The sequence below is a fragment of the Danio rerio genome, chromosome 19 (assembly GCF_052040795.2).
Source record: "Danio rerio strain M-AB ecotype USA chromosome 19, GRCz13ab, whole genome shotgun sequence".
In the NCBI taxonomy this organism is placed as follows: domain Eukaryota; kingdom Metazoa; phylum Chordata; class Actinopteri; order Cypriniformes; family Danionidae; genus Danio; species Danio rerio.
The window spans coordinates 7,906,309-7,931,266 of record NC_141039.2 but is presented as its reverse complement, the minus strand read 5'-3'; the positions used below and the strand labels follow the sequence as shown (position 1 = coordinate 7,931,266).

At 35.7% G+C, this 24,958-nt stretch overlaps 1 protein-coding gene and 1 long non-coding RNA gene across 9 annotated transcripts in view; both read left to right on the top strand.

The window, feature by feature from the left end:
* Positions 1-704: 704 nt before the first annotated feature.
* Positions 705-13,038, top strand: tcf19l (transcription factor 19 (SC1), like). Of its 7 annotated transcripts, none has more exons than XR_015516448.1 (5): positions 705-803; positions 3,636-4,238; positions 6,792-7,707; positions 9,720-10,606; positions 11,034-13,038. XR_015516448.1 is itself a non-coding variant. In XM_087295348.1 (4 exons), the coding sequence occupies exons 2-4, from the start codon at positions 3,932-3,934 to the stop codon at positions 11,108-11,110; spliced, it is 1,089 nt and encodes a 362-aa protein (XP_087151474.1). In that variant the 5' UTR covers positions 705-803; positions 3,636-3,931; the 3' UTR covers positions 11,111-13,038. The 7 variants fall into 7 exon arrangements, 4 of the variants coding, with proteins under 4 accessions (XP_087151474.1, XP_087151472.1, XP_087151475.1 ...); XR_015516447.1 differs by having other exon boundaries at positions 9,720-11,557; positions 11,717-13,038; XR_015516449.1 differs by having other exon boundaries at positions 705-818.
* Positions 13,039-14,573: 1,535 nt separating this feature from the next.
* The window catches only part of LOC141379002 (uncharacterized), a 28,422-nt gene continuing 18,037 nt past the window's right edge, over positions 14,574-24,958 (top strand). For both annotated transcript variants that reach the window (XR_015516446.1, XR_015516445.1), the window contains exons 1-3: positions 14,574-14,676; positions 16,261-16,450; positions 23,971-24,035. This is a non-coding gene — a long non-coding RNA (uncharacterized LOC141379002). The remainder of the gene's footprint in view (positions 14,677-16,260; positions 16,451-23,970; positions 24,036-24,958) is intronic.

Here is a 24,958-nt window from a genome sequence, read left to right as displayed (position 1 = left end):
TTTGAGCAAGAGACTGGCTTTTGCAGATGATCCATGGTGTTTTGCAATTTGTACGCGTTGTTTTGAGAAATGTACTTGCTGTTTAGCAAAGTTTCAATTCTGATCTGAGAAATATACCAAAGTGACTGAGAAAAACTGCATTATATTTTTTAAATGATAAAATACCAGAGAAGGTGGCATGTTTATAGACATATTATTATTATTATTATTATTAGTATTATTGCACTATCATTATTATATTATATATCAGTTTATCAAACTATATAATAAAGATAAACAACAATAAACTGAATAAAATAGCTTTAACACAACTAATTCGTTCTCATTAATAATAAATTATATAATATATTTATGGCTAAAACAGGTCTGTTTTCTATTATTGCATTCATAAATAAATTATACAAACTAAATGACTACAAATATTCTAGAAATCGACATTATTACAGTAAAGAAAAGCAAATTAAAATCAATCTTGATTTAGAATATATTTCTTGTCTTTTCATTTTACTTTAATTACTTTAAGTATTCAACATTATTTAATAATAACATAAAATAACCGCAATATTTATTAAAATAAACGCCTTTCTTTATGGCTAATGACAAACCCGTCTGCATTGTATTGCGGGTCTCCCTGACAACAACGACGGAAGTGGCGTTGATTTTCGCGCAAGGAAACTCGTCCTGCTCCTGGCGCGCCAAATTTCAAAGCACTTCCTGGGGAGAGGAGGCGATAAGGTTCAGCACGGAGCGCCGATAAAACACTCTTTGTAGCGTCTTACAAAACATACACCTTCATTATTTGGGTATGTCACGCTTTTGTAAGTGTCTTGCCATCGTAACGTTCGACGAAATGTCATGTTTGTGTGCGCGAAAGAGTCGTTTAGAGCTGGCTTTGTGTGAGTGTGTGTTCAATGCGCGAGTTCATTCCCTTCAACAACACTAACACTTCCTTTCGCGACGCTCATCGATCAAAAACTCTACAGCAAGCTAACATCTGCTTTCGCTTGATGCTTTACACGTCTCTGCACCACTGCTAATGTGTCTAAACGTGTATTTGTGCAGTTTATATGTCATTAATGTGTCATTTATTATAGTTATGTAATGCAATCTGTAGGCTATAATGTATGATGCTGATGAGAGAATAGGATGTTGGTCGTCTTACTTACAGATTATGCATAACTGAATGACTTTTAATAACTTATATTTAGTCGTTTAATATAGTAAAGTTTATAGAAATATTTGCGTTGCTGGAACAATGCCATGCTCCACGTTGCCTGGCAACTGTTTATCTCGTTAAAGAGCTGTCTTAAATGGATGTTAGCATATATAACAACGTTAACGTTAGTTGTAACATGCACCTTACTGTGTTGTGTTTAGTGCGTTATGTTATATAGAAATTAATACGTATATTTGATTCTATACTGTAAGCTTTTGGTCTAATATGTTAGGTTATTATTTGTCAGTACTAATGCTGAAACTGATCTTACAAAATAACTTAAGATCAAAGTGCAATAGCAAGTAAACTTTAATGAATATTAAGTAAAATTGTTATAATGAGAAAAAACAAGAGAATCAAACTATATTAAATTTAGTTGAAATTTAGTCTTTTATTTTGTAACACCTCATTGGAAATTAACTGTAATTTGTTTCTATTCTTAAATATGGTAAGAGAACAAATCTTATATATATATATATATATATATATATATATATATATATATATATATATATATATATATATATATATATATATAAATAAATGCATTTAAAATAATTAAATATTAAATGTAAAATATATACAGAACTGTTTTTTTAAATGCACCGAACTATATTAAGATATGAACCTTTTAAATAGATAAAGAATAATTTTTAAAGGGTTGTTTTTATATATATAAACTTCATTAATGTTAGAAAATCAAGGTTTGTTGAAAAAACTGATTTTCAGCCACAACAAATTTAAAAAAAACATTTATTTTGTAATCCAAATGACAATATATATTTTTTTACGTTCTTGTAGAATAAAACAAATATTAACATTTAGCTTAAAAACAAACATTGATTTAAGTGTGTGTAGGCATGGGACGATAACCGGTTTTAAGGTGAAATACAAGCCTACACATAAACACTGAAATGGTTTTGCTATTTTGGCGAAAACTTAATTTATTTCATGGCAAGGTTGATATTTGCGTGGAATTGCTCATATATACATCAGAGTATCTGCGGAGTCTTAAATCTAGAAAGCTAAATTTTAGGACTTAAAAAGTCTTAAATCTATGGAAATGTTGTGTAGTAGGTCTTAAATCAAACTTAAATCTTTAAGCTATGTTTTGTTCTGTGCTTGGTAAGGGTTATAGGGTTTGTGAATGGATATATTTGAAAAACTAAATTATTGTTATTAATTAATTTATACTTTTTTTTGTATAATTATTTTTTTAGGGGTTTTCATCTTTATTGGGATAGGACAGTGGAGATTTTACAGACAGGAAAGTGTGGAGAGCAGAGATAGGGGAAGGACTGGCAAAGGTCCTCGAGCCAGGGAATCGAACTTGGATCGTCGTAAGCGCCTTGGTGCTGTGTTGACGCGCTATCCACTTAAGGCTGATTTATACTTCTGCATCAAGTTCACGCGTATGCTACGGCGCAGCCTGCGCGTGTACGCATAGCCCTCGCTGTGGCCGTTGGCGTCGCTGATGTGCACCACTCAAAAAATGTAACTACACATCGCAACGACGTGTAGCGCAAGCTCTGTGATTGGTCTGCTCGGAAGCGCTGATGAACATAAACAGCGCAAAAGTATGAGTGCACAGCTACGCGCGTTGCATGCGCTGTGGGTCACACCGATCACTCGGCGCAGAAGCATAAACTTGGCTCCAGGCTATTGGCCTAGAAAAATCTTTTCTAACTGGAATATTTAAAAAAAATCCTTAGCATTTAGCCCTGTAAAAGTCTAAAATGTCATTCATAATGGTCTTAAAAATGTCTTAAGTCTTACATTTAACTTAGTAAAATCTGATATATATATATATATATATATATATATATATATATATATATATATATATATATATATATATATATATATATATATATATGTATATATATATATGTATGTATGTATGTATGTATGTGTGTGTGCGTGTGCGTGCCTGTGTGTGTGCGCTAAATATATATAGCACACAAACACACATTATGTCAAAACAAACTTATTTTGGATGTGATTAATGGCTAATACACACGTTTTGACATAATATATGTGTGTGTGTGTGTGTTATACATGTATTAATTAAGGCTGGTATAATACAAAATATGCTTTTAGAGAACTACTTTAATTAAAATGGCCAATATTCACTCAAAAAAGGATTTCTGCTGCTTGTTCAAACTAATTAGTAAACCTTAGCTGAAACAACACAATTCTTGAGTTTTTTTGAGGCAACTTAATAGTTTTAAGTTCAATCCACTTAAATTTGTAAAAGAAATTAAGTTTTAACTATCTCTTTGTGTTGGGGCGACATGAAGGAATTTTGTGGAACCCTGTTTTTTTTTTTTTTTTTTTTTTTTTTAATAATCTAAATTATGTAAATATGATTCTTAATGTCAGCATTGTCACTGAAGCCCTGTATTGTTCTGTTTTTCAGAATGAAGAGCAGCATCTGATCATCACACTGCATTTCCACTTATAATACTTTTCAAACATAGACATTTAGTGCAGAAATATCTGTGCTGCGACATTAATTTACCCTCAGAGCATTTTATAATTCCTTTAGCAGTATGACTCTTGTGTCATATTTTATCTACTAGACACAATAACCTTCTTTGAGGCTCTGATTTTATATTCTCCTGCTGAGGATCTTCGATGGAGAACCGTCAGTGCAGTGTTATGTGAGTGGAGCGGCTGTTTTTTATCTGTTGCAGTTTTCCGACACATTTTTATATGTGGGATGTCAAAATGTCGTGTGGAGTTCAGCCGTGTTTTCAGCTGTTGAGGATTGGCTTGTCTAATAGCAATAGCAACAGCAGCAATGGGAATGAATCCGCAGACCCCGTGCGGGACCTGTACACGTTTCGTCCCGCACTGACGCAGTGTGTGTTTCGACTGGGACGAGCCCCAGAGCTGTGTGACGTCACTCTGGAGTCGGTAATCGTGTCCCGGATCCACGCTGAGCTCCATGTGGAGAGAGAAACCGACGCATCTGGAGAAGAAGGATGGAAGGTTCTGGTGAAGGACCGCAGCAGCTATGGTGGGTTCACTATAAACTTTTGTTATAAATTTACTCACTACTTGTCAAACGTTTGAATATGTTCAACCTGATGACAGCTATTTACCTTAATATTGTTATTACTATTTTATTAATATTAATATATTATTATTTCAAAACATTACTGATTTTAATGCAGTTTTAGGTCATTTTTTTTACCTAATTAAACTAATTCATTGCTCTTTCTTTCTCTCTGACTTTAAAATTCAATTAAAAATGCAAGTTATTTCATTAAATGTTGGTTTCTTAAAGGGACAGTTTACCCAGAAATAAACATTTACTCACTTTAAAGTGTTTCCAAACTTTTATGAGTTTCTTTTTTTCTGTTGAACACAAAAGGAGATGTTTTGAAGAATGTTGGAAACCTGTAACTAATAACATCAATAGTAGGAAAAACAAATATGAAAGTCAATGGTTACCGGTTTTAAAAATTCTTTAAAATAATTCCTTTTGTGTTCAACAGAAACTAAAAGTAAAGGGTGAGTAAATGATGACAGAATTTTTATTTGTGGGTGAATTATCCCTTTAAAGGTGCCCTATAATGAAAATCTGGGTATACCACGCCATAGTTATTGTTATTATTATTATTATTATTATTATTATTATTATAACCTTTATTTTACTAGGAAAGACACATTGTGATTAAAAATCGTATTTACAAGAGCGTCCTGGCCAAGATTAGGCAGTATACATGTCACATGGGTCTAACAAACAACAAACAATTGACAGTTAACATGAATCACACATCGACAGACAAACTATTTAAACCCTCTACCAGCCTGTTTCAATTTCTAAATCATTTAAACTCTTTTTAAAAGCATTTAGTGAAATCAATTCTTTAAACTGCCACTTTGTAGATTATTCCATGCAAAAGGTGATGCATATTTAAAAGCCTTTTTTTCCCCATCTCCCTCCGCACTTTTAGGAACAGACAATAAATAAATATGCTGTGATCAAAGGCTATATTTAAGAACAGGCTTTTGACAAATGTAATACTGTAGATATGATGGGAGTACACCCAGTATAGATTTGTAAACGAGGATATGCTAATGCTTGAGTCGAATGGACAAAGTAGACCAACCTACCCTAGTGTACAGCACCCAATGATGAGGAAGAGATTTAAAATTAGTAATAAATCTTAGGGCACCATGGTAAACAGTTTACGAATTTAGCAGTATTTTCAAAAAGAGCCTGTTCACTCATACAGACCTTTCTGGAAAATTGCCAGTAATTTTCCGGAAAGGTCTGTATATGTGAAAGGGGCTAATGTGTTTCTGCAGACAAATTACAGAAACAATTACTATTAGAAGCTGGTTATGTTCACTTAATGTTGCCACACAACTGTGTTTAAACCCCTTATAAAGGTGATTTTTGCATAATAGGTCCCCTTTAAATTGTGAACAAAATTCACAACATTACTGTTTTTGGTGTGTTAGATTAAATAGCTCTTAATTTTTTTGTGTACACACAACTATTATAAACAATATATAAACTAATATAATTTACTTTTAATATGAATAAAATTACTGTTTAAATTGTTTCAGAAAATTTAACTTAATATTATAATATAACTTATACTATTAAATTTAACTTTAATATAATATTAACTTCATATGCAACCCATTTAATAGTATTTTTATGTGAACATTACTGTGGAGAGGAAAGCATGATTGACTACCCAATGAGAGAGGAGAGCATGCCCACGCCCCATTCACACGGGGGTTTAACGCTTTACTGAAGGCTTGTCTGAAGTTGGGGCTAACGCGGTCGTCATAGCAGCGTCAGCCAATGAAATTCAGTCAGCAAAAGGCCACTGTCTAGCTGGTGTATTTGCAAATAGCGATCTGATTGGCTGAAGCTTCTTGAAAAGTTGAGCTTGTCCCAACTTCTGCAGCGAGCAACGCCTCTGTAGCGACTCTGTAGCAACGCCTGATGTCACCCATTCAAAGGGAATGGGAATCGTTGACGCTGATGCCTTGTGTGAATGGGGCGTCAGAGCCCGGCGGCTAATCAGCTGGCCAATCAGAAATAATAAATAACATCTGTTTATTTTAGTGAATGGGCCAGAGAGACACCATTCTTAAGGAGAACAGAAGCACCCGGGAGAGGGGAGAGAACAAACACACACAAACACACACACACACACACACACACACACACAATCGCTCGGTGTGTTATTATTAAAGAAATAAAAGATAATTACTTACCTTAATCACCGACCCTGTCTTCTTTCCACAACAAGAACGAACGTTACTACAGTTACCTACAGAGTTGCATTCTGCACTCCAAAAAAATGTATTTGTGATTTGTTCAAACTACTTATTTAAAATGAGTTGAAATAACAATCTTTGAGCTTTTTGGGGGGACGACTTAATTGTTCTATGTTCAATACACCTAAATTTGTGAAAACTACTAAGCTACCATAATTCCTTCATTCGATCGTGTGGAACCCAACATTTTTTACAGTGTGGGACTAGTGTATATGATTTTATTATGAACCCTTAAACACAATGTTCTATAATCATTTCTCCGCAGGCACCTGGGTGAATGACATGCGTCTCCAGCAAGGAGTCCTTAAGGAAATCTTTGACGGCGATACCCTCACCATCGGTGGCCAATCAGGACGGGCCAGTCCAGAATTCTACTTCCTCTTCCAGAAAGTGCGCGTTCGCCCGCTGGACTTTGATGCCATCACCGTACCCAAAGCTGGATCTTTCTCCTCTGACATTAAAAACCGAATCCGAACGTCTTTAGACCGCAAACCAGACCCAAATTTGGACATTTCCAAACTGTCCATCAACAGATCCACGGTGATCCTCAACTCCATCGGCAGCTTGAGCAAGATGAACGGCAGCTGCTGGACATTCAAGAAAAGCGATAAAAACACTGCTTTAAATGTGCCAGCGTTCACAGCATTGGCCCCGCCCACAACCCCGCCCCCTTTTCAAGCCGCTGGCGAGATTTCCTCTAAATCTGTGCCTCCATCCTCAAAGAGCCGACGCAAATCAGCACACACGGTCCTGCTGGAGGACGACAGTTCCGATGATCCTGCAAACCGCATGGAGGACGGAAGAAGAGGACAGGCCAAGAAAAGACGACGGCTTTATAAATCCGAATCAGAGGTGTTTCAGCATCCTCTGCCCAAACTGGAGCCACAGTTTGAAGTGGTCAGTCCCTCCGGCAGTGTCTTCAATGTGGCACCGAACCGGCAGTTCAGCCACATTATGAACATCAGTCACAGTAAAGGTAATGGCATCAGTGTGACTCCGCTCCGCCAGCAGCAGAAGGCCTGTCTGTCTGGACCCGGACGAAGAGCGAGGGCCAACAGCTCCCCCATTTACACTGGCATGGGGATCGGAAGCCAGAATTACAGCCTGACCTCGCCGTCAAATAGGGTGAGCAAGACGGAGAAGGCCAGAGGGGTGATATCACGCTTTCAGGCCTCTACTGGGTGAGTTATGTTAGATCATTGAGCAAAGGAAAGTCATTCGTACATGCGATTAGTAATATAGTTGCCATAATTAAACACAGACATACAGTATAAATGAATTGGAAGAACTAAATTGGCGGTAGTGAATGAATGTGTGTGTGAAAGAGAGTGTGTAAGGGTGTTTACTAGTACTGTACTGCGTAAAACATATGCTGGAATAGTTGGCAGCTCATTCCGCTGTGGCCAACTCTAATAAATCAGGCACTAGGCTGAAGGAAAATTAACGAAACATTTTACAAGTCACCCAGAGTTAAATAGTTGATTGATATTAGCTGTTACGGCCCAAACTCAAAACTGGCTCGAATAACAAAAACATTCAAGGTTTGAGCCGAACATATGAAAGACACAGACGTTTGATTTGTTAAATTGACGTTCCGTCAATACGTTTAATTTTCCATAAATCATAAGTTTTCAAAAGAGACAAAACATTAACAAAAATCAAGTAGACAGGTAGGGCAGCTAAGGTAAACAGGTCTCTAACTATACTGTTTTAAATGGACAGAGCTTACCTAAACTACCGTGAAAGGAATAAAAATAGGTGAGTCTTGCGGGCCACTGCTTACCTTGCTAAACTAAATAAATAACAAAACGTGACTATGAAAAATAAACCCCTACCTGCTTCAAAACAAAGAATCAAAATAAACAAACTAGTTAACACATTACGAACTAAGAGTCAAAAGATTAAAAGGAACAAAACATTAAATGAAGCGGCATCTAGATGGATGATCCCTTGGCTTGCGGAGCACCGCCAGCCAGACCGCCTGAGCGCAAGCCACCACCGAGGTGAGGGAGGGCGAGAGACTGCAAGACAGAGAGAGAGACGCCATTGCTGTCAGCCTTTTATACTGGGAATCCCCAGTGACGTCACGGGCGTCATCCAATCCTTGATAAGCCGGGTAGAAACACTCCTTCTAGAACTCGATCGCAACAAGCGCAAACTGGCAATAAATAGATTAATTAAATTACACAGACCCACCTAACATTAGCATTATTACATAATGTATTGGAGAATATCATTGTGCCCGCGCCAGCCATGGTATGGCAGCAAAGCTCCTTGATTATTAAAAATGCCATATCATTTTAGGCTGAAAATATATAAAAATAAAATAAAAATGTCACTACAAAATCCTAGAGGTGCTGCTTAAAATATGTGAGAATTTGTTATTTTCTGGACTTAAAAAAGGGGAAAAAGTAAATATTAAATATATAGACAATATTAGTAATTACTTTTTACTAATTAAATGCATGTATTAGATTAATAATGCGTTCATTTTTGTTAAATCAGGGAATTTATGTTATTACACTATTATTAATTAAATTGTCTAAATAATTGAAAACACACTATGTAACAAATGTGGGTCCTACTTTATATTAAGTGGCCTTAACTAATAAATGCTGAGACTAAAATTGCTCATTTGTTACAATGTACTTATTGCGTAAATATATTTTTACACTGTACTCATGATTGATTAAATACCTGCACGTCATTTCATCTGTAATTAATTTCTGTAAATACACTGTTGATCATCCTTTATGTCTTAACCCATCTCTAAACCCACCATATGGTACCACCACCAAACCTGTCCCTAACTCAGTTGTCAAACTGAGTTCCAAAAGGGCCGCAGCTCTGCACAGGTTAGTTCCAACCCTAATTAATTACACCTGATCAAACTAATTGAGTCCTTCAGGCTTGTTTGAAACCTACAGGTAAGTGTGTTGGAGCAGGGTTGGAACTAAACTGTGCAGGGCTTTGGCCCTCTAGTAATTGAGTTTGACACCCCTGCCCTAACTGTATCCCACCTCAAGAGCACCAGAAGTGTTCTGCAATACATTATGATCACAGTAGTACACTGCGTTTATCTTTGGATGTAAGTACCTAGTAGTTAAGGCCACTTAATATAAAGTAGAACCAGTTATATTTGTATGTATTCGTTGCATTTAATAATGTACCATTTTACAATTTTTCCCTGAAGGCGACGGCGTGGACGGCCCAGGAAACACCCTCTCCCGCAGCCCTCCCTGCCGTCTCCCTCATTCTCCTCTTCCACCAGCTCCTCCTCTTCCTCCAGCTCCTCCTCCTCCTCTTCATCGTCTGAGGATGATGATGAAGTGGTCGTGGCTCAGGGTGTTGAACCGTGCGCAGCGCTGCATTGCCGTCTCCCTCAGCAGGACACTGTGCAGTGGATCCAGTGCGACGACTGCGACGCCTGGTACCACCTGGACTGCCTGCCGCACAAACATAACCGAGACTCGCTGCTGTTCGACCCCAGCGCAGACTTCCACTGCGGCTGCCATCGCTGAGCTCCACAACAAACCAAACACACTCAAACCTCCATGATGATGATGATGATATTAATATTACAATCAAATCCATCAAGTAGTAGATCGCTAGAATGAGTCTGCGCTTTCTGCTGTGGTGCTTATTGTGTCTGATTTGAACACTGAGTTGGATTTAAATGCGGTTGTGTTTGATTCAAAATAACCAGCATCCCATTATAACTCAACATCGGATGCTTTTCAACAGGTCGTGATCGATATACATGTTTGATATATATAAAAACGCAAGGATGAATTCTCTAAACAGCCTAAAAATAAGAGTATAATTGTTTGGTTTGAAGAGTATTTTGTATTTACAGAGGTTTGGATATGATTTGAGATCTTATGATCTTTGGATCAAGTATCGAGAGCTTGGAGGAGTTTTCTTAAAGGCATAGTTCATCTTTTTGAGGATTTATCTGTTGTTATTTTACTCTTCTACTTGATATCGAAGATGTAGGTGAATTTTGGTAGATTTAGCTGGAAATGTGGTCCTTGGGGGTACCCACTATGAGCACTTTTAGAGTATGAATCAAACAAAGAGGCTGAGCCAAAAATGACCATGACTTTTGACTATACACTAGTGCCGTCACGATACTGGAATTCGATACGAATCAGTACTGACAATTTATAAAACGTCCATATTCCACGAACATTTGAACGCGTTCTTAAACAGCACTGATTTGTCATTGTGTTCATGTGCTCAACAGAAATGGCTGTGATTGGCCGTGAAGGTCATCAGTTCACCAAACTCACCACTGTTTACCGAGTGTAGCTACAGATACAGACTTTGGAGTGTTTTAAAGTCGCAAATATCAGCTGGTCTGTCTATAAGCTGACATATGAGCGGTCCACTAATGAACTGACTGATCTTCACAGCTTTAGAGCTTTCCAGTGCCCCTGTATCTGTTGTTATACTCGGTAATCAGCTGTAAGTTCGGTGAATTGATGACCTTTACGGTCAATCACAGTCATTTCTGTTGAGCATGTTAACACATTGGCAAATAAGCGCTGTTTAAGAACGCGCTCAAATGTTAGCGAGATGTAGACGTTTTTTAAATTGTGTACGGAATTGGTATCGAATTCCAGTATCATGACAACCCTACGATACACTGAGATTTAATAAAGCAGGGGGGGGTCCAAACTCGATCCTGGAAGGCTGGTTTCCTGCATAGTTTAGCTCTAACTTCCTTTAACGCACCTCCCTGGAAGTTTCTATTATACCTAGAAAGAGCTTGATTAGCGTGTTCAGGTGTGTTTAATTGGGGTTGGAACTAAAATATGCAGAATACCGGCCCATAAAGACTGAGTTTGGACACCCCTGTAATAAAGCGAAATGATGTCTGTGCAAGATAACAATCAACATCATTACCTTTAAAATGTTAGTTTACTCAAAAATGCTAATTATGTTATTAATTACTCGCCCTCATAACATTCCAATCCCCTAATATATCTTCATTTGTCTTCAGAGCACAAATGAAGATATTTTAGATCAGTGTTTCTCAACCACGTTCCTGGAGGACCACCAGCTCTGCACGGTTTCCATGTCTCTTTAATTAAACACACCTGATTCAGATCATCAGCTTGTTAGCAGAGACTGAAAGATCTCTAATGGGTGTGACAGATTGAGGAGACATCCATACAAAACATGCAGTGCTCCTCCAGGAACGTGGTTGAGAAACGCTGCTTTAGATTAAATCTGAGAGCTCTCTCATCCTCCCATCAATCAAGAAAAATACCAAAAGCATCCTCAAAATAGACCAAATGCTTTCAGTGGCGTATTCTGAAGCTATTAGACGATACTTTTGTGCGCGCATACTGTAAAACAGAAATACTTTATTCAATTTCTACTCCTCAGTGTCAGTATAGGGCGCACGTTCACAAAAGGGCTGTGTTCTTTATATGTCTCATGTTCAGTCATGTATTATTTCGTAGGAAGCTTGCTTTGGAAGTCATGTGCAGAGGCCCGGGCGGTATACATCACTGCACACTGCTCATTAATGTGCGCAATATACTGACACTGAGGAGAAGAATCGGTTGAATAAACTATAACTTTTGTTTTATGTGCGCACAAAAGTATTCTCGTAGCTTCATAATATTATGACTGAACCACTGGAGGTATATGTTTTCATCTCGGGTCTGTCTATGGAGGATGAGGGAGCTCTCTGATTTAATCTAAAATGTCTTTATTTGTGTTGCAAAGATGATCGAACGCCTCTGGATGGGCTTTGGAACAACATGAGGTTGAGTAATTCACAAAATTAGAATTTTTGGGTGAACTAACCCTTTAATTCAACAGCCTGATTGTATTTAAAACAGTTTTTGCAGTTGTATGAATCCCCAAGGACCAGTTACAGCTAAAAATGATCTTTAATTTTCTGCTGGTTTCCTACATTTTGGATGGTCTAAGGTGGAGGGAATTAACAGCAAATGTTCATTTTTATGGGGGGTGAACTATCTCTTTACCGCTTGTCAAACATGCTTCACCAATATAATGACTGCTATGTATGTATGAATAATATGTTATCATTAAATACTGTATGGGAGGTTTTAAATGGGTAATGAGGATAAACTTTTACTCTATGGGTTCTGTAAGCAATACTTAATGTTTTTATTTTTATATCTCCACTTCTTCAGAACATTTAATTACAACTCGAGCTAAAATCAAAGAAGCTTAGATTAAGAAGTATGATGTTTCCTTTATAATCCTGAATTTTGATGCTCAAACAGGTTTTTCTGTGTAATTTCATGCTCGCACATGTATTTTTGCTGGTAATAGCACAGCTCTTTTTAGATCTGGACTAACCCTGTGTAGATGTATCTGTGTGTATGACTGCAGTTTCTGTTTTATGAATGTTAAAAGATCTTCAACTCTCTTCACTTTAACTCAACATTCTAGAAATGACAGATGACTCTTGTCACCAGAGCTTGTCTTGTTGGGAATCAAGGGCTGAATAAAGAATTCTATATTTAAAATATGATCTGTCAGCTGTGTGTATTCAGTGGGAAGCTGATAGTTACTTTTGCACACGTTTGACAAATAGTGACATCTTTATATAAACGCAATATGTAACTGTCTGTATATATAGATATGTAATATTATTGCACAAAGATAACATGTGAAGAATATATATATATATATATAGTAGGTTTTTTATCTTCATGTATTTGTTCAAATCATATATTTGAAAGTGAACTATGTAAAGGTGTGTGAGTTTATTACTTCAGCACACTTGGCTGTACTTTTCAAGTAAAGCTAAACTTGATTTAATTCCAACTCTAATTAAAATCTCCCGAATTAATGAATCAATTCAGGATATTTAATTCTTCAGTAATGTTTCTCTCCTGGACCTGAATAAGTTCTTTTATAATGCATTATTTATAAAACAGAAAGATACATATTTTTTATGCTAGTTGGTGCTTTATTCACAATTAAGCAGGTTTATGAGAATGCCACACAATATGCCAAAACTTAGCAACAATCAATATGATGTCTCCCGTGAATTTTGTATTTCAATATTTGAATTATAGTGTTAATAAAGCTTTAAAATCTTTTTTTTAATGAGGCGAAAAGCTTATAATTTTAAAAGCTTTATTTTCGATGTGTGTGAAGAAGTATATTACATTAAAAAATAACTGACAATGCATGAGAACCCTGCTGAAAAATCCAGCTTAAACCAGCCTAGGCTGTTTGGCTGGTTTTAGCTAGTTGGCCAGCCTGGTTTTAGAGGGGTTTTGGCCATTTCCAGGCTGGTTTCCAGCCATTTCCAGCTTGGTCTTAGAGGGTCAGGCTGAAAAAAGACCAGCTAAATTCAGCAAAAACCAGCTTAACCAGCCTGGTATAAACTGGACATAGCTGGTTTTGGCTGGGCTCCCAGCCTGGCTAGGTTGGTCAAGCTGGTTTTAGCTGGTCATCTTCCAGCCTGCCCAGCTAAGACCAGGCTGGAAATGGCCCCTCGGAAACCAGCCTGGTCGACCAGCTAAAACCAGCCAACCAGCCTAGGCTAATTTAAGCAGTTTTTTTTGTAGGGAATACCTACATGGAATGCTCTGTCACACGAAATATGTTAAATCTACGAGCTGTTTTTAGAACAAAGCTAACAATTGTTTTTTTTTTTGTCACCATAAAACAAGAATGTTTTTAAAACCTTATTATTAGGTTCCCAACTTCCCAAAATAACCGGTCTGCAGCCAGAGGAATGTTAGGGGAACATTCTGTTTGCTGTGAAACTATTTTCCCAATTGAAGGATATATTTAATTCAATAACTTGTTTTAACAAATTGGTTTTATTATTTATAGCGTTTGGTAACCGTTTTACAAAATACATTTTATTCAAGGGTTTAAAGACGTGATTGGTTAGTAGCTGAATACTGCAAAAACCACAGCAGCATAAACAATGAGTTTAATCTCGAAACTACCATATTATATCATGTATTTCAGGCCTGTGGGGTAAAAACAAACACACAAGCGATCCCTGCTGGCGTTTTGTTACCTCAGTCTTCTTTAATATCTAGACCACACCCATCCAACGTCAAGTGCAGGAGACGTACTGATGACCTGCACACCTGTGAGCTCACGGTTTCTGAAGCAAAGCGAGCAGTTTTCTGCTTCAGGTATGGTTTTGTGTACAGTTAACATTGTTTTTGAGGCGAATTTGCGCTCTAAACAGCTTTGGTTAATCTACAAGTAATGCATTTTGACATGCTGACAGAAAAGCAGATTCAATTCTAATTTTGTAGTAAAGTCGTTAATTGTCCTAAATTTGTGTTTTTTTACGGACCAATGTTCTAGGACTTTTAAGATTGACTCATTGACGTGTTAAAAGTTACAAAACTTCCATATTCTGTAAAACAGTATTGCTTTCAGTCAACTCTTTTTCTATTACATTTAGAGCGTGTTTTTTTCTCAAGATTTCTGTAAAGCACCAACCAGACATGAGCAAAACTGATGAATCCACTGCATTTGCAAATATGAGAAATTCCAAAGTTTAACACTTAAAGCAGCAAAACATGTATGACAACTGTTTTACAAAGAAATATTAAACAAAAAATGTTAATATTATGCAATTAAGTTATGCACTTCATGTAAAAATTAATTTATTTTTTCTCAAAGGTAGCTGCATTAGCATTTTAGCACTTTATTTACTAATTATTTCTACAATTAAACAAATTATTTTTGACATTAAATTACACAAATAGTACTGAGTGTTTGCATATTTTTAAATGAAATTTGCAAACAGGTTTTTGTACTAAAAATGGTTTATTTGGACACATTTCTCTATAATTTCTAAAATACAGGGTTAAATTTCAATGTTCAAGACATTTCAACCTTTAAGTTATCATGAAATCAAAATGGAGATTGTTTATTTTGCTACATTGTTCTAGTCTTAAAGTGAATAGCTACCCTGTGCAATTAATTAATCATTCATTTATTTATTTTTTTTTCGCTTTATTCCCTTTATTCATCAGGGTGGCCATCATACACACTCAATTCACCTATAATCCGGAGCACCCAGAGGAAACAGGCCCTCACGGAGAGAACATGCAAACTCCACAAAGAAATGCCAACTGACAACAGTGCTAACCACTGAGCCACCGTGTCACTATTAATTAGTCAATCCACTATATATAAAATTGTTTGTTTTGGTAAAATCTAACCATTTGCTTCTGCTCTGAAATGGCCGTCATTCTCTGATGACATTAGTCTGATGGATTGGGTGGAATATGCTTAGCCACGCCCCTCCAACCGTTAGTTTGCTGTGAGTAAAAGATGAGAGGAGGAGCTCAAAAATAAACCCCGCCCCTACTCAATATTCAGTTTCAGCCGAAAAACATACAAAAATAATCGTGATAATCTGCAGCATCGACCTGACTTTGAAGAGACTGGTTTTCCTATTTGTTTATGTGACCTTTAGCATATTAAAATGTATATTAACATTAGGTCTTAAACATTTCCACTCTACTTTATATCCAGAAACTGCAAATACAATATTTGTACTCAATTTTTAACATATTCAGGAAACACTAGATGCTGACCTTTAAGTTAAAACCCTAAAACTTGTATGCGTAGGCCTATAAATTAACTCAAATCCCAGCACTGAAAAAAAGTTAATCTCCATGTTATTCCTTAACAATCCCAACCCAGTCAGATTTGTACAGTTTGTTTTTAATAACCGTGTTTTTCTTCTCCTCCTGCAGCACAGCTGGATTTAAACTGCCGAACGCTGTATATCTGAGAGCTCCTCGTCAGGTGGAATCCTCTGACCTTTATGAAGTCTGACCTGAATGTCTGAATCTGCTATTGTCAGATCACATCCCGTCGCATCCGTCTGCTCCCCGAACGTCTCTGTTGGTCTGAGAGGCATTTGTAACACCTTGTGGGTTTGAGGTCAGTGGAGACTCATACCTGTGCATTACAGAGCCTGTCTCTCTGATGGATGGCCCGTATTAACTGTTCTCTGCTCAGATAAAGGGAAACGCTTCTAGTCTTGCAAAATTTCAATAACGCTGGCTATTTTTATGCGTCTGGGGGATTGAGGACGCTTGATTTGGTGTCATCATTATATTAAACTATATATCATATTAAATAGAAAGACAGCACAGTATTATATTACTTAGGTGTATGTGAAAGATAATGCTGGATTGTCGAATTATATTTAATAATAATGTATATACTATAATTATATCAGTATATATACAGGGGTTGGACAATGAAACTCAAATGCCTGGTTTTAGATGACAATAATTCATTAGTTTGCCGTAGGGCCTCTTTTTGTGGCCAAAAACAACATCATTTCATCTTGTAAATGACTTACTAGTCCTGCACAGTGGCCAGAGGGATTTTGAGCCATTCCTCTAGCAGAATAGTGGCAAGGTCAGTAAGTGATGCTGGAGGAGGAAAACGTTTCCCGACTCGCTTCTCCAAAACACCCCAAAGTGACTCAATAATGTTTGGAACGGGTGTCTGTGCAGGCCATGGGAGATGTTCAACTTCACTTTCATGATCATCAAACCGCTCTCTCACCTGTCTTGTTGTGTGTATTGGTGGATTATCATTCTGATATATGCCACCATCTTCAGGATACAGTGTTTGAACTATTAGATGTACATGGTTCTCCAGAATGGTTTGGCATCTTTGGCAGGCATGCGCCTATCTAGCACAAGTATTGGGCCTAGGGATTGCCATGATATTGCAACTTAAACCATTAACAATCCACCCCCATGCTTCAGTCTGGGCATTCTGGTCTTCTCCACACCGTAACTCTACCATATGTGGAAACGACAGTGAAAATAGAAATTTAAAAAGGTAGAAAGGTTTTTAAATTAAGCATTTTTTATTTTTAAGGGAAAACAAAATCCAAAACTACTTAGTCCTTTATGAGAAAATGCTTATACCCCCCTCTGTTAAAACATAACTGGTTTATCACACCTGAGCTCAATTCGTCTATGCACACCCAGACCTAATTACTACCACACCTGTTTCTAATCAAGAAATCACTTAAATCCTATTTTCTTGACAGTGAAGTAGACCAAAAGATCCTCAAAAGCTAGACATCATGCAGAGATCCAAAGAAATTCAAAAAACAATGTGAAAGTAAATAATTTAGATGTGTCAGTTTGGGAAATGTTGTAAAGCCATTTATAAATCTTTTTTTTTAACAGCGAACCTCAGTGAGATATAATATATAAATAAATGTATATAAATTCCTTTGTGTTTTTTGTGAAGCTCTTTTTTTATATTTGTTTATGATAAATCTTTAGGAAATATTTTGGTACATCTAAAATGAAGGATACAACAAGCTAATCCAGCTAAAAATAGTGCTTAAAATGTTACTTATTGGAGTATTTAAACATCATAATTATATAGATAATGAGGTGAATAACTGCAAAAAAGTCCACATTTTGAGAAAAAACAACCACCTCTTTCACCAGGCTGGCTACAGGCTTGGTATATTATTTTGATTAATAATGTCAGCAAAAATGATATTTATCAATTGCTAATGAACTGCTGAAGAAATTAAACAAATAAACACATCATGCTGATTTTAAATTAAGGCTTTTTATTATTAAGGACAAACAAAATCCAGAACTTTATAGCCTTGTGTGAAAAAATGTTTGCCCCCTCTGTTAAAATATAACTGGTTTATCACACCTGAGGTCAATTTGTCTAGGCACACCTGATTAATGCCACACTTGTTTCCTTTAAAAAAATCAGTTAAATAGGACCTGCCTGACAAAGTGAAGTAGACCAAAAGATCCTCAAAAGCCAGACATCATGCAGAAATCCAAAGGAATTCAAAAACAAATGAGAAAGAAAATAATTTAGATGTACCAGTTTGGAAAACGATATAAAGCCATTTTTAAAGATTATTTGGACTACAGTGAGATATAAGTATATAAATTCCCTTATGTGTTACATTTTTTTGGTACTTCTCATCCTCCGCATAATTAAATCAATTTGTCTTTGAAGGTAATAATGACCATTTTAACAACATTTAATATTTAATATGAATTAATAATGTCAAGGAAAATTATATTCATCAATTATAAATGGGCTAATTTAAAAATAACCTGCGTAATATATTTGCTCTGCAGAATTAAGGACAGAATCATCTATTATTCATATTGTTTTTGTGTCCAGTGTTGAGCGCGTGCAGAAAGAAAAGAGGTTTTATTAGGGAGAGACACTGCGGTTGTTTAATAGTTGTCATCGTGCTTCTCCAGTTGATTGAGTATATTAAAATGTACGCACATTTCTATATTAGATGTTTTCTAAAATGTTATTTAAATATGCAAATGATGTATTATTTAATGTAACATAGCCAGATTTGCATACATTTCCAGAAATAATTCTGAACATTGAATGATGTCAAGTTCAAAACTGTTATTTTAAATTAATTTATTTTTATTATTTGAAATTATTAATAAATTGAAGTGTATTTTTAGATGTTTGCTTGATATTAGATGTAAAAAAAGAAACACTTTATGATTAAAAAAGCCTATTTTACCCCGTTTTCTAGATTAAAGATCTTTTGTGTCTCCAGAATATGTCTGTAAAGTTTCAGATCAAAATAGCCATCTAATTATTTACTTTACCTTTCAGAAGTTCGGGATTTTTTTCTCTGAACACAATGTAGCAATTTTTGTTGCCTGTGCCTTGAATGCTAGTTCTCCCCGCCCACCGTGCCTGTCAGAGTGTGCCTCAATCTCCGCCTTGGCTGCGTTAGATAAACAGCACAGTGACAGACATGAAGGAAGCAGATCTCAAATAACGTTTGTGAGAAATACTACAGTAAGAACTTTCCCAATGATTATTTGATGTATTTGTTGTGGAGTTTCGTAAAATTAAAATATACATAATCAGTTATATAATGAATATTAAATACATATATTTGAATTATTTATTAAACTGTAAAGTTTGTTGCAAGAGTAAAACCTAATGTAGATAATCAGCCTTTAAAATATGTATTAGAATTCAAATTTACAGACCAAACTCAAAGTATGACAAAAGAAACAATTAAAAGTCTATTTTTGGATATTTGCTTTACATTAGACACTGAATAATAAAAAAAAGCCCAAAAATAATAAAATAGTGCGTTTTTTAATTTCTTCAATGTTTTGCCTTGTATCATTGATGTCATTGTAGTGCTTATATATTTCTTCAAATATGAATTGAGTCCGTATAAGACTCATTGGACTCATCACAGTGTCTGTGTGTGCTGTAAAGGATAGACTTTTTGTTTAAAATAAAAGTTTTTTTTATTATAATTAATACATTTATTTATTAATTTCATTTAAAATGTTTTTTTTTTTACTTCAAATGTTTCATTATTTATCACCATAATTCAGAAAACATTGGCAACAGCCAGAAATGTTCTTTTGTTTTGGAAAATAAAATATATGTAATCAACCAGATTATCTACGAATATTAAATATACATATTAATTATTTGTTAAACTGTAAAGTTTGTTGTGGGAGAAAACCTCATTTTAAGTAATTAAAATGTGTCTTACAATTCAAATTTACAGACTAAACTGATAAAGTATAAAAAAAAAAAACAATTAAAAGTCTATTAGCTTATAAGACACTTTATGATTAAAAAACAAAACAAAAAAATCCTTAAAATAGTGTGTGAATGTTTTATTTTTTAAGATTTTTGCTGAATAGTGGCAGGGTCACTACGAGATGCTGGTGGAGGAAAACATTACCTGACCCGCTTCTCCAAAACCGCTCAAAGTGGCTCAATAATATTTATATTTGGAGACTGTGCAGGCCATGGGAGATGTTTAACTTCACTTTCATGTTCCTCAAACCACTCTGCCATCAGTCTTAGTGTGTGTATTGGTGCGTTATCTTCCTGATGCATGGCAAATTTACAGACCATTACAAATTTACAGACCAAACTGATGAAGTATTACAAAAGAAATTATTAAAAGTATATTTTTGGATGTTTGCTTTACATCAAACACTTTATCACAGTATTAAAAAAGCCCAAAAAATCTTAAAATAGTGCTTGATTTTTGTAGTTTTTATCATTCTTGCAGAATAGTGGTCGGGTCACTAGAGAGTAGAGGAAAATGTTACCTGAACCGCTTCTCCAAAACAGCTCAAGTGGCTCAATAATGTTTAGCTCTGGTGACCGTGCAGGCCATGGGAGATGTTCAACTTTACTTTCATATTACGCAAATTTACAGACCATTACAAATAAGAAAGTATGACAAAAGAAATAATTAAAAGTATATTTTGGCATGTTTGCTTAACATTAGACACTTTATGATTTACAAAAAAGGCCAATTTTTTTTAAATAGTGTGCGATTTTTCATTGTTTTTTGTCAATGTTTTACCTTGTATGATTGATGTCAATGTAGTGCTTATATTTCTTCAAATGTGAATTGAGTCCGTATTGAGTCCTCATTGGACTCATCACTGTGCGTGCGTGTGTGTGTGCGTGTGTGTGCGTGTGTGTGTGTTATAAAGGATAGATTAAACAGGTGTGTGAAGTCTTCTTCCTAATGAGGGCGATGGATTGCGGTCTGTCCGTGTTGCCATGGCGATGTTTCTGCAGTATAAGGAAGTGTACAGTGCAGATAGAGAGAGACAAACGCTGAGAGACAAAAACAAACTGATGCAAGGACAAAACCATGAATACCGCACTGCTAGTTAACAGTCTGATGAAGCTGGTCAGGCATGAAGAGAAATATAATGGCGTACAGAGGAAGATTAATACTCGTGCTGAGTGTGTGCGTGTCTTCTGTCGGCCAGCAGAGGGCACACGCGTCTCATCAGTATTGTCACTCGGGATTTTTGGCATAATAATAATAATATCTGTCCCAGAAGTATGAAATATGAATAGAGTTGTAACTCGTCTCACATTGTTTGTGCATCAGACGTGAACCAGACCTGATATTGCAGAGGTGGGCTACCGTCTGACTCGCTGAAATAAAAAATGCCTTTCCCCAGACTGTGCAAACACACACACACACACACACGATAAATAAAATAATATAATAAATAAATACACTCAGTATGTATACATAAAAAGTGTATATCCACATAATTAATGCATCTAGTTATTTTATGTTTTATGAACAATCATAAAAATGTAATAGCAAAATATATATTTCTCTATGGTTTTTATATGTATTGATTTTATATGTATACATTTTTAAAATGTTATTAAATGCATTGTGTGCGCGTGTGTGTGTGTGTGTGTGTGTGTGTGTGTGTGTGTGTGTGTGTGTGTGTGTGTGTGTGTGTGTGTGTGTCTGTGTGTGTGTCTGTGTGTGTCTGTGTGTGTCTGTGTGTGTGTGTGTACATAAGAGCTTCTGGCAACTATATAAGAGCATCTGGCAACCGATAGAATGTTATGTTACACTTTATACAACAGTTCTGTCTGGTTCTTGAATCTGGTTCTTTTTACTTCAAATAAAAAGTCTTAAAATGTAAACAACTTTAAAAAAATGCTATAATGTAAATAAGAAAATGTCAATAACTCAATTTTGACAAAAGTGTCAGATTGAACCTTATTATTCTAAGGTGACGATTTAGCAACTGCTTAGCAACCACCTAGCAATGCCATAAGCATTTTAGCAACTGCCTAGCAACCACTTAGCAACCACTGTTTCAACTGCCATTCCCAGTCCTAGCGCAGCCAACATCAAAGTTCATCAATAAACTTGAGGTTCTAGTTAAAACTATTATGTTTAGAAATGTGTTGAAAAAAATCTTTCCATTTAACAGAAGTTATGTAAAAAAAGTATAGAAAGGGCTAATAATAATTCTGGAGGACTAATAATTCTGACTTCAAGTGTATATTTGTGTTTTTAAGATACACATGTAACAAATATACATTCAGAAATCTGCATGGAAACCCAAAGTTCTCATGTTTTGTCTATAAGTAGCCTCAGTGTGTTTAATATTGATTCAATATGTAATGTAATATAAATTATTGATTGACGTGTGAGTTTGCAGCTTAAACCTGCAATATAGTTGTAAAGTTGAAAGCAGCTGCCAGTTGAAGCGTGATGGACTGCAGGCAAAGACTTGAGTTTTCTGAACACGACTGATTCAGATCAACTGAGTGACTGACAGGGATCTAATGGGATCGCAATGCGTGGAGACACTTGGAAATTCATCCATTTCTGCTGCCCGGGATTCAACCCCGGTGGGCTGAAAGCACAGGAAACTGTTGAAAGCAACTTTGCTGAGCTGCAAACCTCCAGGCCAAAGTGCTCAGGCAACTTTACAGGACTTTCTGTCAGGCCCTGAGTCCAGCTGTAGTTTTGGGAGTAGTTTGAGTTATAAATGATGCAGGTGGACAAATTGGGTTCTGTGGCACACATTTATATTGACTTTTTTTTCTCCACGCACACAAAAACATACATCTAACGGTACAAATGCATTTTAGGACATATTGATGTGGAATATTTACATTATAGAATGTAACATGCTAAGTCTTACAAAAATCAGGGTAGCAACAGGCTAATTCATACTCAAATCTTGCTAATAACATGTTACTGTAATCATTCTAATACCAATTCTTATAAAATTGTGATAGTTACATGCTAAATTCATACATGTTCATAACAAGCTAATTCGTGCTAGCTGCAAAATAAAAATTTGATTCATGCTAATACGCTACTTATATCTCTAAATCTATCTATATAAGGGTATTTTATCTATCTAAAAATACACTGTGGAGCAGTATGACCACAACAAAATGTGTTCCTTTTCACACTAATGATATATACAGGGACAAATTATAAAGGAATGAAGGATTATTTTGTGCATTTTTTTTGCAAATAACACAAAATAATTACCACAAAACTATATATCCATCCATTCATCCATCCATCCATCCATGTATCCAACTATCCATTGGTCTGTCTGTCTGTCTGTCTGTCTCTCTGTTCGTCCATTCAACCGTCCATCCATCCATCCATCCATCCATCCATCCGTCTGTTATTCTTCTTTTTTCATCCATCCATGAGTTGTCCTTCTTTTTCATCCATCCATCCATCAGTTGTCCTTTTTTTATCCATCCATCCCTCCATCCATCTATCTGTTATCCTTCTTTTTTCAACCATCCATTCATCCATCCATCCATGAGTTGTCCTTCTTTTTTCATCTATCCTTCCATCCATCAGTTGTCCTTTTTTTCATCCAAACCTCCACCTATCCGTCCGTCCGTCCATCTGTCCGTCCATCCGTCCATCCTAAACTAAACAAACTACTTCCAACAGTCTTTCTTAAGCCACCATAAAGCTAGTCTTCATACTTTGATATCTAGTTTGTTTGTCATTGTATTTTTTTTAGCTTTAGACATTAACATTCTGAATTAAATGCTTATTTTATTGGTTTAATCAGATTTTGCAGGTCTTATCATTTTGTTTTTACTTTTTTTTCCAGAGATGAATCTGTCTTCATAATGCATGCTTGAAAATGAGATCAGTCTGAAGAACATGAAAACCAAGGTAAGTGTCAGTTTTTTATGGTTTATGGATCCTGTCAAGCTGTAATTTAGTCAAATTAAACAAAACATTTTAAATAATGTATTAGTGTGTTTTAAGATGTCATATCAACAAAAGAATGATGCAAGCACAGTTCATAACTTGAAAAACTGAAAATATACACAAAAAAATCCTAAAATGATAAGTAATGTATGATGTATTCAAAAATTGCTAGCTAATTTCACAATAACACAGAAAAATAACACACTAACATATTTATACTTTTAGATATTTTACATTGTTATTAAAGTTCACCTATTATGCTGTTTTAAAGGTTTTTGTTGTGGTCTCTGACCTCTTCAGGGTCAGAAATGAACAAAAGCTTAGTGCTTTTGAGAAATATCGTCAATATGGACAAAAATACCTTATTAGAAAGTGAAAAAGGTTATTTGTGCACATTGAACCATTCTTTTTAAAACTTCCATCAGTGCTGTTGGACATTACTGAACGTTAATGTTTATTTTACTGCTTTTTTTACGAAGAGACTGAAATATTTAATCTGGATGTCATCCAGTAAATAAACACTGCAGTGATTTTCGCACCACTCCGATTTTTTTCTTAAAATATAAAGATATTTATATCCCAACAAGAGGAAGCAATTGAACTAATTCATCAATTAGACTTTTTGCACAGAGCAAATATTTGAGAAAACAAATCGATAAATTCAGGATACCTGATGGAATGCATTTTGCTGTATTGATTTTGCTATTGATATGGTTCTGCTCAGTCCGGCTAGACACTAAAAAGTGATTTGAGAGCACATGTACACTGAGAAGCCAAAACACTATGACCTGTCACAGGTGAAGTGAACATTCTCCTATAAGGCCACATATTAAAGCTATATATATATATTCTTTTCCTGTTTGACCTCTATGGAATAAGATACT

Excerpts from the sequence above, each read along its gene's own strand:
- tcf19l (XM_087295346.1), top strand. The coding sequence starts at position 3,932 with ATGTGGGATGTCAAAATGTCGTGTGGAGTTCAGCCGTGTTTTCAGCTG. Across the intron at positions 4,239-6,791 it reads GAAGGACCGCAGCAGCTATG|GCACCTGGGTGAATGACATG; the intron begins GTGGGTTCACTA and ends ATTTCTCCGCAG. Across the intron at positions 7,708-9,719 it reads CGCTTTCAGGCCTCTACTGG|GCGACGGCGTGGACGGCCCA; the intron begins GTGAGTTATGTT and ends TTTTCCCTGAAG.